Below are 15,746 nucleotides of genomic sequence, written 5' to 3'. Positions count from 1 at the left end.
ATATGATCAAGGGCTGGTGTACGGGTTTATTTAAGATGTGGGACTAACATTAAGGACATTTAAGAGCATGTAGAAATTGAGGAGATGTTGTTGCAATGAGGTGAAAAGTTAGTAGAACTGAGAATTCTGAAGGTAAGGGGGGAGTTGGAAGAGTTTGTCAGTAGAAAGCTCAAACTAATGAGAGAACTTTCAGGTGATTATGGGTCATCTGAGAAGGGACAAATAATTTGTTAAAGATCAGAAACTGAGCATAGGGCCTGCTTCAGAAATAAAGGATAATGCCGCCTGTCACGACCCCGGGCTGACTCGCAGATACAACAATCTGGATCAGCTGGTTGTGATGCCGGCGCACCGCGGTCACTTACCAAAATACACGGTTCTTCTGCCACCACGCAGACTGTTCTCCAGAGGTCTGCGATCTCCCAACAGATTAATAATAAATCACATTCAAATGACACACAAATATGTAGCATGGGCCTATCCAGGCACACAAGTTCAATAAGAATCACGGAGAATATGCTAGATTAAATGTGTTTAATCCAAAAAATATTTTCAAGGCTTAGTTACAAAAATATTAATAAAATGACAAACAGATTATAATGCAAATATTCTGTTACAAAATAAAAGAGAGAAATAAATCAGAGTCCCTAAGACAACTTACACTAAAGTTCTTAGCACTGCTGATGGGGTGGGGGATCTCACCCACAGGAATATCCTGATGCACTCCCATACCTGACTGTCTGAACCCCAAGGAGTGGACATTGAATGTTGGATGGTATTCTCTTTTTATACATCCCTAATTCTTTGTTCATACTTAACAGGGTCTCCCAATCAGGTCAGCAGGGTTTAAGATTAATAGATTTCCAATACAGGGTTACCTGGCCAAACTAACAGGGTCCCTGCTTTAAAGATAAGTGATGATATAACTCACTCTTCAACTTCCCCCTTCTAGACCTATAGTAAATACCAGAATCCTTATCTTAGCCTCTATAATAGTCTTTTGAAGTAGGGCACTGAAGTAACTGGAGGTCTGGTTCTGGGATTATGATCTAGGACACTGACTTCAGGGGTCATAAAAAGGGAGAGTTGTTCACACATGGCCTCACACTGTGAGGGATATACATCATTTTGTTACCTGAAAGCCATTCACTTGCTAATTCCAGCCCTTTCTGACCTGCACACCAAATAGCAATGGACATACCATGTTTATACAGTCTATAGAGCTAAAGGATACACAGTTATATAACACTCCTCAAATCACAGGACATAGATCATTATCAACCCCTCTTCCTGGAATGCCTATCTTCAAAAGAGGTGGGGTAATGACTCAGCCCTTCTAGACACACACAGTTCAATTAAAGGACTTCACAAAATATTATTTCTGGCGATTATTCTTGTGATTAATCGTCACACGCCCCCCTGAAGTTGGACACAGGAGAGACAGTGATCCACCTATCACATTCTCTCCTGTGACCCCCAATACCATGTTACCTCATTGCAGTACCCATCTGCCTCTTTAGCAGCAGCTGCTACATTTACCAAGGGGTCAGGTTTCTGGACATTTTCATTTAGGCAACACATGGCTATTAAGCAAGTTTCCATGTCTTGCCAAGCTCTGAGCAAATTACTGTGGAACACAGTCTCGCTCTTCCATCCCTCCCCTGCTGCCAACATATAATTGACATCTTGGAGATGTGGCACTAGTAGCTGGGGACTTTCCCAGGCAGCCTGTAGCTTGATCAGCTGCATAGGGCTCAGCACCAGGCCCTTGTGGCCTAACTCAAAGGTGCCCTCCCTCATGCTGCAGTCATACCAGAGCTTTTGTTTCACCTGCGCAGGGTTCAGGTCATTCTGCGCCATTCCCCCTAGGGACTGTAACTCCTCCCTGAACTTCACCATATACGACACCACTGACATTTCAGTTTGATTCAGTTTAATCAATTTACCTTCCCACTCTTTCTTAACCAAATCTAAGGGGCCACACACCCTGCGCCCGTATAGGAGTCTAGAGGGTGAGAAGCCAGAGTGTTCCTGCGGCACCTCACGGTATGAGGCAGGAACCCCTCCTGGTCTCTTCCCTGAGACTCCACGAAAGTCCTAAGTATTTGGTTTAAGGTGATAGAGTGGGATTCAGAATGGGAGTATTCGGCAGTACCTAACATAGACACAACCTTCTCATCAACCTTAGGGGTAGACCCTGAAGCTATAGCCTCCCCCATGTCTGATTGTGGGTGATGGATACCTCCTTCTACCCTGTGCCTTGAGTACGGCACCTCACTCATGCCTTCTGGGCAGTCCTGGGCCTCCAGCTCAACTGACCTGGTCTGAATCACTGCTGGCTCAGGTAGGGAGTACTTCCCTTTATCACTCTGCTCTGGCTCCATCTCCATACACAGTATCTGGGAGTGATCATTGTCAATTTCTAGCTCCCTGATACCTACAACAGGAACGGGAACTTTTGCAACCTCCATGTCAGTCATTGGAGACAAAGTACAATCAGACACCACATTTTTAAAAAATTGATCACCAGCCTGCACTTCTAATTCAAGAGGTAGGATGCTTAACAGTGCCAGCTGTGACTCTGACACCCCCTCCTCCCTCACATGATCATCTAATGCATTGCTATCCAGCATTCCAGTCAGGTCCTTATCAAACAGCCCAGTGGGGGGTGTATGGCTTGTGACTGGGTCAGTTTGCTGTTCAGCTTTGATAGCATCCCTCTGTAATACCTGGTCATTGTGAGGAGTTTAGGGCAGCAGCTGCCCCGCCCTTTCCCAATTCAGTGTCTGAGACTGACCTGTGTACAAGAAGGGAGGGGGGATAAGGGGGATTAACCTCTATTGAGCTGGTTTCCACACCTGCAATGGTTAACTCACAGCCCCTCTGTGCTGCTGTGGGACGAGTCATTACTGTAAATGAAGGGGTTACATTGGACTCACTGTTGCATACAGTATTAACCTCAAATACTGATAAGGGAACAGTTATCAAATCATTTGCTAACCCCCTATCACATATATTTGCAATGTAACACGTTTCTGCCTGCCTAGATTCTGCACTTGGAATCTGCAAAGGGTTAGTTTCTGGGACAGACAGGTCAGCAATAATTTTGTCATCACATACTGTTATACCCAAATGACACTGGTCATCATAATTCACCTGGGGAAAAACAGGGTTAGCTTGTATTATGATCGCAGCATTATCAACATCAGCAATGACATCATCCTCACATGTCTCTGTCACCTTCCAAAATGCAAAAGGATCACTGAGCATTTCAGGTTCTTGACATAAAGTCACAACATTGCAAGATTCAGTATGAACACATACTACCTGAGATGAGTCACACAGTGCAATAGAAGCAATAGAGATAGCAGGAACACATACTACCTGAGAGGAGTCACACAGTGCAATTGAAGCAATAGAGATAGCAGGAACACATACTACCTGAGAGGAGTCACACGGTGCAATAGAAGCAATAGAGAAAGCAGGAACAACATTTGCAGGAACATATTGGGATGATAATCATCCAACTTCAGTGTCCACTAACACATTTGTGGGATTATTCACAGACATTCCCACCTCTCTCATAGAAGTAGGATTCTGAACAATTATGTCCTGTGCAAAATTGGCCTCCCCCTGTAGCAAATTCTGGGTGTCCTGTGGTGGTACACTGCTAGTACCATCAGCTTTCCTCAGCAGCGTGAACTTGGCCTCCGGATGCAATAACTCAGCAGAATACTCCATGTTGACTGTAGCTGGTGATGGCATCTTTTCCTTGCGGGCCACCTCTGTAGGCTGGGTGGCTGATTCTCTAGCTTGTGTAATAAGCTGTTGCAGGCGGTGCCTTTCAGCATCCACCCGGCGACACTGGTCTTGCCAAAATGGGGTATGGAGTTTCCCCCAATCACATGCTCCTTGAAAAGCGCATTCAAAACTCTCCTCTAGACACTGCAGCTGGTATGCAAGACTCATCTTTGGGCCCGGAGAAATAGTACTCATGCGATAATCGCTAAACGCATTGGCTGGGTCTTCCTGTGCAGATATTAGCTGCTTGATTATCTCACTGCGATTATTGCTGTGGCAGGAGACACCTTGCAGCTGACATTCTTCAATTAGCTCTGCTATACTCATCGTGGGCAATGGATCATCTGGATCTGGTACAACATGCTCACTCTGATCCCGTGGTGCTGACTGGGTTCTCAGCTCAGGTTCCAACTCAAGGAAATTCTCTGGGTGAGTGACATGTAAGTCTCTAGCTGCAGGCTGATACTGTAACCCAGCCTGGTCCAGCTGGTATAAGCGCTCTGCTTGGCATTCTGCAGCTTCACATTCTGCAACCTCCCGGGCAGCTTCCTTGTCTGCCTCACGTTCCGCTGCTTCCCGTTCTGCAACCTCCTGGGCAGCTTCCCTAGCAGCAGCAGCAGCACGTCCCTCTGCTTCCCTGGCTTGGGACTGATGCATTAGCTGCATTTGCTGCAGGAGCAACGCAAAGTCCTTTTTCCCCAAAACTTTGCGGGCGTTTTCCAAGAACTTAAAAAAGGCCATATCGTCACTGGAACTAGCAAAGGTATCCGACCTTTCCCTAGTATCGGTGGTAATGTCCAGTGTCAGAGGATTTCTCCCAACAAAGTTTGCCTCAGCGTTATCCTTTCCAGCATCCTGGCCCTTATCTCCCTCTAGGAGTGCTTGGATCAGCTGATCTTTGCTCTTGTTGGTGCCGACAATCCCTCTGTCTTTACATAGGTCACAAAGCTCATCCTTCTTTAGATGCTTGTACCCAGCGGCCATCTCGGATCTCACTTCTTGCCAAAGAAAAACCAAGAGAAGGGGGGGACAGAAAGTATTTGCAACTGTATGTCTTTTACAATATTATAAGCCTTGAGCGTACTCTCCGGTCAATTAGAATGCTGATCCTATCCAGAATCACACAACTAATTGACTTAAATTCTTATAAAAATAATCCCACCGCTTGCCACCAATTTGTCACGAACCCGGGCTGACTCGCAGATACAACAATCTGGATCAGCTGGTTGTGATGCCGGCGCACCGCGGTCACTTACCAAAATACACGGTTCTTCTGCCACCACGCAGACTGTTCTCCGGAGGTCTGCGATCTCCCAACAGATTAATAATAAATCACATTCAAATGACACACAAATATGTAGCATGGGCCTATCCAGGCACGCAAGTTCAATAAGAATCACGGAGAATATGCTAGATTAAATGTGTTTAATCCAAAAAATATTTTCAAGGCTTAGTTACAAAAATATTAATAAAATGACAAACAGATTATAATGCAAATATTCTGTTACAAAATAAAAGAGAGAAATAAATCAGAGTCCCTAAGACAACTTACACTAAAGTTCTTAGCACTGCTGATGGGGTGGGGGATCTCACCCACAGGAATATCCTGATGCACTCCCAGACCTGACTGTCTGAACCCCAAGGAGTGGACATTGAATGTTGGATGGTATTCTCTTTTTATACATCCCTATTTCTTTGTTCATACTTAACAGGGTCTCCCAATCAGGTCAGCAGGGTTTAAGATTAATAGATTTCCAATACAGGGTTACCTGGCCAAACTAACAGGGTCCCTGCTTTAAAGATAAGTGATGATATAACTCACTCTTCAACTTCCCCCTTCTAGACCTATAGTAAATACCAGAATCCTTATCTTAGCCTCTATAATAGTCTTTTGAAGTAGGGCACTGAAGTAACTGGAGGTCTGGTTCTGGGATTATGATCTAGGACACTGACTTCAGGGGTCATAAAAAGGGAGAGTTGTTCACACATGGCCTCACACTGTGAGGGATATACATCATTTTGTTACCTGAAAGCCATTCACTTGCTAATTCCAGCCCTTTCTGACCTGCACACCAAATAGCAATGGACATACCATGTTTATACAGTCTATAGAGCTAAAGGATACACAGTTATATAACACTCCTCAAATCACAGGACATAGATCATTATCAACCCCTCTTCCTGGAATGCCTATCTTCAAAAGAGGTGGGGTAATGACTCAGCCCTTCTAGACACACACAGTTCAATTAAAGGACTTCACAAAATATTATTTCTGGCGATTATTCTTGTGATTAATCGTCACACCACCACTGCTGCAAATTTCTATGCAGCGGGTGTGCGAAAACAAGCAAATGTCACAGCTGCCGGGCTTAGTATTAAGACACCCACCAATGGCTTCACAAATCCAAGCGCCTGCATACAAAGTTGCAGCATAGGTCGCAGATGAGTTGATTATCGGAGCTCTGAGTAACTCAGTTCTGTTGACAGTTTTGAGCAACCTCAGAGACGCTGGACGAGGCAGTGGCCATCTAGTAGAACAATCGGCCTATTGAAAGGGGCAGTGCATGAAGTTTTAAAGAGTAGATTCGAGGCTCAATGTCAATGTGTATGATTAATGGGAATATTTAACCAACCTGTAATGATGGTGGACATATCACAGGATAAGAGATGAGTTAACTAATTGTTGGTGTGATACCGTACAGGGGGTAATAGATAACAGCAACATGCAGTGAATAAGTATTGGCAATCCTGATGGCATTCAACTCAGTAGAAGTGGACACCGTGCTTCCTCACTTTTTTATGGCAAATTTGTACCAGTTTTCCCAGCACATGTGCATAACTTGCCAACAGTTTTGTTCTTTGAAACCCACCACACACTGCTAGTGATGTAAGAATCACCCTCCAAACCACTAAATAGTAAATCCATTCATTTGGACATGTACTACAGGAGTCTCAAAATTTTGTTTTATTTAAATTCCCCATGTTTGTTTCTCAGGAGCACAGTAACACTCATCGATATTTATAACTGATCAGCAGAAAAAAGCTAGAATATACATCTGTAACAGAGTAAATCTCATGTGTGATCCAGTATTTATGTAGGGCACAGTTAGGTGTAGATGAGCGGTATACTTTAAAGAGTTTTCCTAATTTTTGCTTTACTTTGGAAAGAACACCCAGAACTTGAACTTACATACAGGGTTTTTGTTGTGCCTGTTTACCATTTTTCAGAGGAAAGATGATTCCATCTGATTTGGAGGAAAAAATAGTAAAAGAAAAAAAGATGGTGAGTTACTTTTTATTATGACTGTAAATGTTCACAACTAGTAGTTTATCACATGTACTTGATAAAGTATGCGGATGTAATTAAATAACCTGGCCTTGGTGTATAGAAATATTTTCAAACTAACATTGAACATCTGTATGTTTAAAAAAAAATAGCTTTTTGTTTTTTATAAAATCCATGGTGTTGCAGTAAACTGTGGTGACATCGGATAGCTAACATGATAATAAACATGGGTGGAGGTCACTCCACTAACATTAAAGCAATTGCTTTTATTCAACACAAGTAAATGGATCAGGCAGCTCTGGAAAAATGCAATGCAACTGCTTGGGGGCATTGGTTCATTGGAAGCAATGAGTTTGATTCCCATATCTGTTTAAATAAAACTTGTTTTTAACCATTTAGGCCATTAAAATGGCTTCTGATGTTTATTTGGTGCCTTCCATAATCTCAACTCCATTGTGACTCTGACTTTTAGTTCTTCCCATTTATTTTAAAATTATTTCCTTTAAGTGCAGGATGGACGATTATTATTTTATTTGCAGTTATTTGAATTGCCTCTATTGTTTCCAGGGACATGTTCCATTTTATGTCAGCGCCACGGCTGGGACCACAGTGTATGGAGCATTTGATCCTCTTGACAAGATTGCTGACATTTGTGAGAAATATGGACTCTGGATGCATGTTGATGTAAGACTATTTTGGCTTAAGTATTAATAAAGGGAATCAAAATAAATTTTACAGTAATAGTTTTGTCTTATTAATAAGCATACAATAAAGTATATACTGCTTACAAACAACCAACAATATATAATATGTTTGACACAGCCACATGTTTTTTTTTTCTTTATTTCCTGTTCTGTCATAGGCTGCATGGGGTGGAGGATTGCTGTTGTCAAAAAAACACCGTTTTAAGATGAATGGCATTGAAAGGTACAGTCAATTAAATTTTATGTGTGTAGTGATCAAAACAAGTTGTGTTTTGGGATGGCTGTGTACTACTGTACAGTTAAAAAGCTCCAAATGTGTTTCCAGTGTAACGTGATTAAACATTTATAGACTTACTAACCTCTCATATTGACTCTAATGTTTCTTGTCATAACATCTACAGTATATTTGAAACCTGTTAATTTTTGTTTTGGAACATTTCTTACTTGTTGTTAGGGCAAACTCAGTGACCTGGAATCCCCATAAAATGATGAGCGTTCCGCTACAGTGTTCTGCAATTCTCTTTCGGGAGAAGGTAATTAGCCACAAGAGGCATTTGGGCATAGTGTGTTAATTTTTAATTTTTTTTGCAGGATCATTCTTATTGCATTTTCCTAAGTGCACCTGTCACCACAAAACGTATTCCTCCTATCTGTATAGGTATCTACAAGAATGCAACTAGTATATTCTGTAGTAGCCAGTGAAATCATAGATGGCGCATGACCTATATTCAAGAGGTAACGGATAAAAGGATTTGATAGGCTATATCTGTTTCAGCTCTGAGATGGCGTGCTTTCATTGTAAGTGGCAAATCCACTGTAACTGTGCACCACCTAAGGTAAGATAGGTGGCCTATTTTGCTCTGGATTGCATAATTCTTAAAGTTTGTACTGGACTGCATAATTTTCCTGGACTGGTATTATACAATCTGGAACACCCAACACATCAAGTAGTTAATAAGGTGTCCTGTGTACAGTATATGTATGTGTTTTTGTTTTATTTTATCTGTTTTATAAAGTCATGTCATATATGTATGTTAACAACAAACTATATTTTCATAGACTTCAAATTCCATCATGCAAACACATGGTTTTTTTAATGAATATTAGAATTTGTATGAGTTTCAAATTCAATGGGTGGTGTTATACTATACAGTAGCTTACTGTATGAAAGATTGTTTAAAATGCCAAACATTTATACATGGTAATTTGAGCTTTATTCTGTTTCAGGGTCTCTTGCAAGCTTGCAACCAGTTCTGTGCCAATTATCTCTTTCAACCAGACAAACATTATGATATAACTTATGATACAGGAGACAAGACAATTCAGTGTGGTCGACATGTTGATATATTTAAACTTTGGCTTATGTGGAAGGCAAAGGTAAACCAAAATTATTCAATTATTAACAATGTAACTTTTGCCCTTGAAATATAAATTTTTTGTTAAAATTTGGGTTTACCATGCAGTGCTTACTAGTTTGGGCCTGGGGTTATTATTTGTTCTTATATAATGGCATTTCAGATTGATCGCATGGTAGTGATGCAATATTTTATCATTGTTACAATATATTATAATAAAGGAACTTGTCATAAAATGGGGCCAATTTGGGAATTTGAATAACTGAAAAGGGTGGACAAGGGCAGAAACCATATTTTTCTTCACAAAAACAATGATTAACTTTTTATGAGTTTTGGAAATATTTTAAGCTGTTCTTATTTGTAGGGTACATGTGGGTTTGAGCTTCAAATTAACAGATGTCTGGAAAATGCAGAGTACATGTACAACAAGTTAACCTGTAGAGAAAACTTTGAACTTGTCTTTCCTGATGAGGTAAGTGAGCTAACTTACTCTATAATAGTACTGTAAGGACTTTCTGTTTTTTCATTATCTTTTCCCCATAGAGGCTAGTGTGTGTGTGTGTGTGTGTGTGCGAAGCACAACGGAATATGCTAGTACAATCTATACCCGTAATCAAATGTTAATATTTTTAATGTTTTTTTTTTTCTTATATTATTTTACTAAATCACTAAAAGCTTATGCACTGCCACGTACTAACTACCTGTTGCAATCTGACAATCAGGAACTCAGTTTCTGAACCTCTCATAACTATGATGTATTGTCCTAGGCCAAAATGTATTTTCCATTCCATAAGGCAAGTTTTATTTTAAAGTCCCTATTGAGTGCCTTCTTATATTCTATATAAATATATATATATATATATATATATATATATACAGACCAGGAGGTGCGGCACTCACGGACCCATATGAGGAAACACGAAGGTGAGCCAAATAGTAACATTTCAGTTCTTTTATGTAACTGTCTTCAGAAAAGTACAAAACATACAAACAACATACCTTAAATAGCCCATCACCAATCACCAAGTGTCCAATCCGCGCCGCATGATCAGCTTCCTCGTTCCCGCTGAATCGTCGGCGCTGGCGATGACGTCACCACTCTCGGCGCACACCACGTGACACCCACACCAAGCGTTGCTAAGCAACAAAATGACAAGTTGTTTAATCACAACACCACTTACGTATGACCAGGCTACATAGTACATCATTATATTGTATAAATACAACAGTACATAAAAGTTAGCCGCCAGCAGTACCAAAATAGACTGCTCACATAACCCAATCACCCGGGTATATCGTTATTGTTATTATTATTGTAAAAAAGAGCGATGTATTACAAAGCAGAACAAATCTCCACACACAGGACATAGTTGCTTGGACATCAAGCTCATAGGGTAATACACAAAAAAATGCAACCATGCTGAGTCAATATCTATTACAAACCAATGTTACTTACATTGGTACAACCTCAAAACACATCGCCATACTGCACAGATCAGCAATTATCTAACTGAATTATCCTATATAAAAAAACACACAGGTCAATGAAAACAAAATACATACATACACCAATATTCTATCATCATGGATATTTTAGCCAAAGGGAACTTTAGTCTAACACATAATGGTAGCGGTGCTTCAGAGTTTAACTAAAGCCAACAAAGGAGATATTATCATTTAAACCTTTAGGGTATAATACATCAAGTCTCAGAATCCATTCTGCCTCTTTCCTTAATAATAATTTCCCGTGATCCCCACCCCGTGTGTGTGTGTGTTTTTCTATAGCTCCACCCCCAGGAGACCCAGTTCCTGGAGCCCTGCAGACACTGATACCTAGTCTTCAACCAGGAAAATGGTTTATCACAGTTACAGAGCAATCCTTAACAAAAATATTACAATCTTATTTGGAAACCATTTTTTAACAAAACATTCCTATCCACACTCAAAATCAAAAATATATTTTTTTATATACTGTACACTAAAACTGATTTGGATGTGTATCGCACATCCCCATGACTTTGATACACACATTATGTCCCCTACTGCTTCGGTTTTTTTAAGCCAACTGTATCCGCTTCTAAATGGCAACATTTTAATAGCACTTTGTTACAGAGATTCTAGTAAACTAGACAACAGGGTTGGCATTTAGTTTGTTGTTCACTAACACATTCCATACTTAACCAATGCTATAGAAACAAGTAATCACTTTCTGTGGAATTGTGCTGTTGGTATATTAGTAACCCTCTGCAAACTATGAATTGTAGATAACAGTATGACCTTTTATAAAGGTCACACTGCTAATATTTAAGATAAACCTATAATCCTTTCACAGAATGCTTGGTAAAGTGTGAACAATTGTTACTTTAAAACAACCACCAGGTATTGAGAGATTTACTGAATGAGTCAAAATGGCTTAATTTCTGTTCTGTTTCTGCTGCTACTGAACAGTCTGAACCTAGGAATTCAGGTACTTGCATCACATGGAAAGTAACAATGAGAAGAGTGTAGGCAAAGGGCATTTTATAGGTCTCCTAAAACGAAAATGATAACCTTGGATATAATTGTAATAAACAATACACAAGATGTTTTTGTCTTATGATAATAAAATAATATGCTAAATATACGAGGGTTGTTCAAAAAGTAATGCCCAAAATGCTCACAACTAAAATTTTATTATTGATACAGATTTGAAAATTTGCAGTAAAATACTTTGAAGTCTTAGTAACAGAATGAGTCTACTAAAAATATTAACCATCTGCCCTCAAACATTTTCTCCACCTCTCAACCCAAGCTCTGAATCCACTTTGAAAAAATTCCAGTGGTTGGTGTTTGACCCAGGAACGTATGACGATTTTAACAACCTCCTATGTCTTCAAATTGTTGACCCGGAGACAGTATTTGAGAGGGCCAAACAGATGAAAGTCAGAAGGATCCAAATCAGGACTCTATGGTGGATGTGGCATTATTGCCCACCCAATTTTGGCAATGACTGCATATGTTGCCCTCGAAGTGTGAGATCTGACATTGTCGCGGTGTAAGATGACATTTGACAGTGGAATTGTTTGACCTTTTTTGTGGATGGCTTCTAAAGTGTAATAATGTATTGATCACTGTTGATAGATTGGTTTGGTTCCAAGTAATCGATGAGAATAACTCCTCGGCAATCCCAGAAGAATGTGGCCATAACTTTGTTTACAGATCGCTGTGATTTAAACTTTTTTGGCCTTGGTGAACCTGGGTGTTTCCATAGTTTTGATTGGGCCTTTGTTTCTGGGTCATAAAGGAATACCCAGGTCTCATCTCCTGTAATGATATTTTCCAAAAACGTCTCAGGGTTGGCTTCAAATTTGGTCAAAAGGTCATTGCACACTTCCACCCTTCCACCCTTATGATCCCTGGTTAATTGCTTTGGAACCTATTTAGCACACACTTTACGATATACCAAATCATTGATTAGTGTTTCTACAGTGCCATGGCTACATTCAAGTTAATCACTGATATCTCTGATGGTCACACGATGGTCTTTCTGAATCATGGCATCGACTTTGTGTTGGTTCTCTGCTGTCACTGCAGTTGATGGTCTGCCACCACGAGGTTTGTCGCACATGGACAATTCTCCTGATTGAAAAAACTTCATCCACCTTCTGACACTGCTATAGTCAATTGTATGCTTACCATACACTCTTTTTTTCAGTCTTCTGTGGATTTCTGTAGCACTGCAGCTTTTTTTTTCCAGAAATTCAATGATGGCTCTTTGTTTCATCTTGGATTCCATGGTATTTCTTGGACTACCTAAACAAAAATACATATACAGCTAGCAGACATATTAAACTACAAACTGACAAAGTTTCAAATGAATGTTGCATATTATTTTAGAGTTAGGGGCATTTAGGCATTACTTTTTGGACAACCCTCGTATTAATGGTGTGTGCGTGTGTGGTGTTGGCAGTTTAATATTTATGATTGAAAAATTAGGAAATCTTGTCAAAGAAATAATGTGGAAAATATATCAAACATGCAGTTGCTTGAAAGACTTTTTCACTGTGCAGTTCACAAGTCTCTATGGTGGGAGGAGGAGCAGGTCAGATATATTTTTTATATGCAAATGTTAATACCACTGTAATCTGTGTTAAATGTACCATATCAGAGGCAAACGCAGGATTTAGGCTTTTGTGGTCTTTGTCAAGTACATGGAGTGCTGGCCATACGTGTATGTGTCCGAAAGTTTTCTGCTCTTTCCTGGGAGGGCAACTCGACATTCACCTCTTTTAAGGTAGAGTGACTACCAAAAGCTGGATTCTATCTATCATGTGTGCATGTGTTAGTTCTAAGTATATATATGTGTGTGTGTGTGTGTTGTAGTGCACTCACTACATTGAACAGTACCTGCCCGGTTGCCCTCCACTGTACTCCAGTCTAAATTGGATTGTAGTGTTATGACGGATGAACGGCAGCAATCAGGGAAAAACAGCCATAGACAGCAGCTCCTTTAAGTCTTATATAGTATTATTTTATTATATATAGTAAGCTTATCAGTCAGTCATCTTGTTTATTTTAAGGCCTGGTCCCTGCCTTGCCCCCTTGCTGCATAATGTTGTGATTCATGGGTCTATGAAGAGGGAGCAGAGTCAAAGTGATATGTATCTAATAGATTCTGGGCTCCTTTGTCCTTGGCCTGTCAGGGTACTCAGAATCCCCCTCCCCTGCATGTGTCACTGTGTATAAGGATGGAGCAAATTGCACTGAATGTGTACTACACGTGAGAAATGTTCCATCAGCTGAGAATTGCATAGGTTAACACGAATAAATACTGTATAATTGACAAGTTGGGGGTGAAATTAATTAATTAAAGTTGTGCCTTATATAGAAATCAGTGTATTGTCGAATATGTACTATAATATACATCCTTTCCTCTTATAGCCAGAACATACCAATGTCTGTTTCTGGTATATTCCACCAAGTCTGAGAGGCATGCCAAGGGACAAGGAATGGAATGCAAAGTTGCATAAGGTAGACTCAGTTATTTACTATTTTGCTGTCAATTATACAAAATGATGGACAGCATTTCCTTCTTTTTTTTTTTTTTTTTACACATTTCTGCTATTTGGCTACAATTAAACTTATTTTTTATAGCTGTTCTTTTCTTCTCATTGTGACACTAATTGTGGGTAATCAGAGCATTTTTACAATAAATTATAACCAAACTGTATTTTAATATTTAGGTTCCTCCAAAGATTAAAGCACTGATGATGGAAAAGGGGACTGTAATGGTCAGTTACCAGCCATTTAAAGAAAAACCCAACTTTTTTCGGATGGTGTTTTCAAACCCTGCTTCTAAAAAGTCTGATATAGATTTTCTTCTAGATGAAATTGAAAGACTGGGACATGAGTTAGAGGTTTAATTTTAAAAATGGTACCATGAGTCCTTATTGGAGAGGCACAGATTTGCCTTATAGTACCCTATTTATCAAAATTAATGGGTCTGTTTAAAATGCACACAGTATTTTCTCATATATTTAAGTAACAGACTTTTTGAACATGCTGCACTGCAGGGGATATTACGACGATCTTCTGTATACATCTCAAGACCAATATTCTACACAACACCATACAATTGTGTGGGTATGTAAAAGAAATTATACAATTATAAAGTTCTGAAAGCTGTCAGAAGGGCAACACCACATGAATATGCCGTAAGCTCATGCAGTGTTCTGCTTCTTCCTATATGATGAAAGATTCAGATCCCTGCACCTTCTCGGTCCTCGCAGTGTACAAGCGTGACCCAAGATCATGCATGAGCAGTAACACTGCTGGGATGGGACACCACCGTACAAATTTTCGCCACTACTGTTAGTGGATGTTAAGGATTGTGAGACAGATGAATTGTGGAGCAGCTGTCCCAGCAGCAGAGCAACAATGTATGGCTCTGGTAGATTTCAATCTGCCAATACAAATCGTAGTAAATCAGATACTTTTCAGGAGTTAGCAGGTTTAATTATAAATGGGCCCATTTAAATCTACAATAGCTGTAGTATTGTTTTATGGAAGACTCTGTTCAGATTCTCTTTATATCTATAGATATTTTTTTTTCTTTTGTGTAACTGTGATTCTGTCCTAATAAGGTCCCTTTAAGGTCATTCAGAAAACCCCTAAACTCTAAAAATTTTAGTTTAGTATAACACATTTTTCTACTCCATTTTTTTTATTTTATTGATTGGCTTGTTCCATACTGTAACATACTGAATGATGTGTATTCGGTGTAGGGAATTTAGTAAATGTTCAAGTTGTTTTTTTTTATAGTAACAGAAGAGACCTTTTGCATTATTCATTAATTGTACTTGTACATTTTTAATGTGTTTTTTTTTTTTTTTAAATATTGTATATTGTCAATTTGTATTAAACTGTTTGAAATAAAATTAAACAATAATGTTTTGTGTGTGAATCATAGGGGGAAATTCAATTACCTATTTGTCCTGTCTCTGCATGAGTAATTGCAATTACAATAGCTTCGGACTCACAGCTGCATTATTAAGGGGGCAAAATGTTACAATAATTAAAAGTGGGGAGGGTGGGCATCTAGTGTTCTAACTGCAAAAGCAG

General features: G+C 39.6%; 1 protein-coding gene across 1 annotated transcript in view; it reads left to right on the top strand.

The window, feature by feature from the left end:
• Window positions 1–15,453, top strand: part of LOC148524849 (glutamate decarboxylase 1-like) — a 92,775-nt gene extending 77,322 nt beyond the window's left edge. Inside the window, exons 8-15 of the mRNA XM_088471826.1 lie at window positions 7,030–7,084; window positions 7,655–7,771; window positions 7,950–8,014; window positions 8,246–8,324; window positions 9,019–9,168; window positions 9,511–9,618; window positions 14,067–14,156; window positions 14,369–15,453. Of these exons, the coding sequence (XP_088327952.1) occupies window positions 7,030–7,084; window positions 7,655–7,771; window positions 7,950–8,014; window positions 8,246–8,324; window positions 9,019–9,168; window positions 9,511–9,618; window positions 14,067–14,156; window positions 14,369–14,548 (844 nt within the window). The 3' untranslated portion in view covers window positions 14,549–15,453. The remainder of the gene's footprint in view (window positions 1–7,029; window positions 7,085–7,654; window positions 7,772–7,949; window positions 8,015–8,245; window positions 8,325–9,018; window positions 9,169–9,510; window positions 9,619–14,066; window positions 14,157–14,368) is intronic.
• Window positions 15,454–15,746: the final 293 nt, after the last annotated feature.

This window comes from Taudactylus pleione, unplaced genomic scaffold, assembly GCF_031769625.1.
Source record: "Taudactylus pleione unplaced genomic scaffold, aTauple2 ptg000116l, whole genome shotgun sequence".
Lineage (NCBI taxonomy): Eukaryota > Metazoa > Chordata > Amphibia > Anura > Myobatrachidae > Taudactylus > Taudactylus pleione.
The sequence above is the reverse complement of the archived record's forward strand: the minus strand, read 5'-3'. Positions and strand labels throughout refer to the sequence as shown.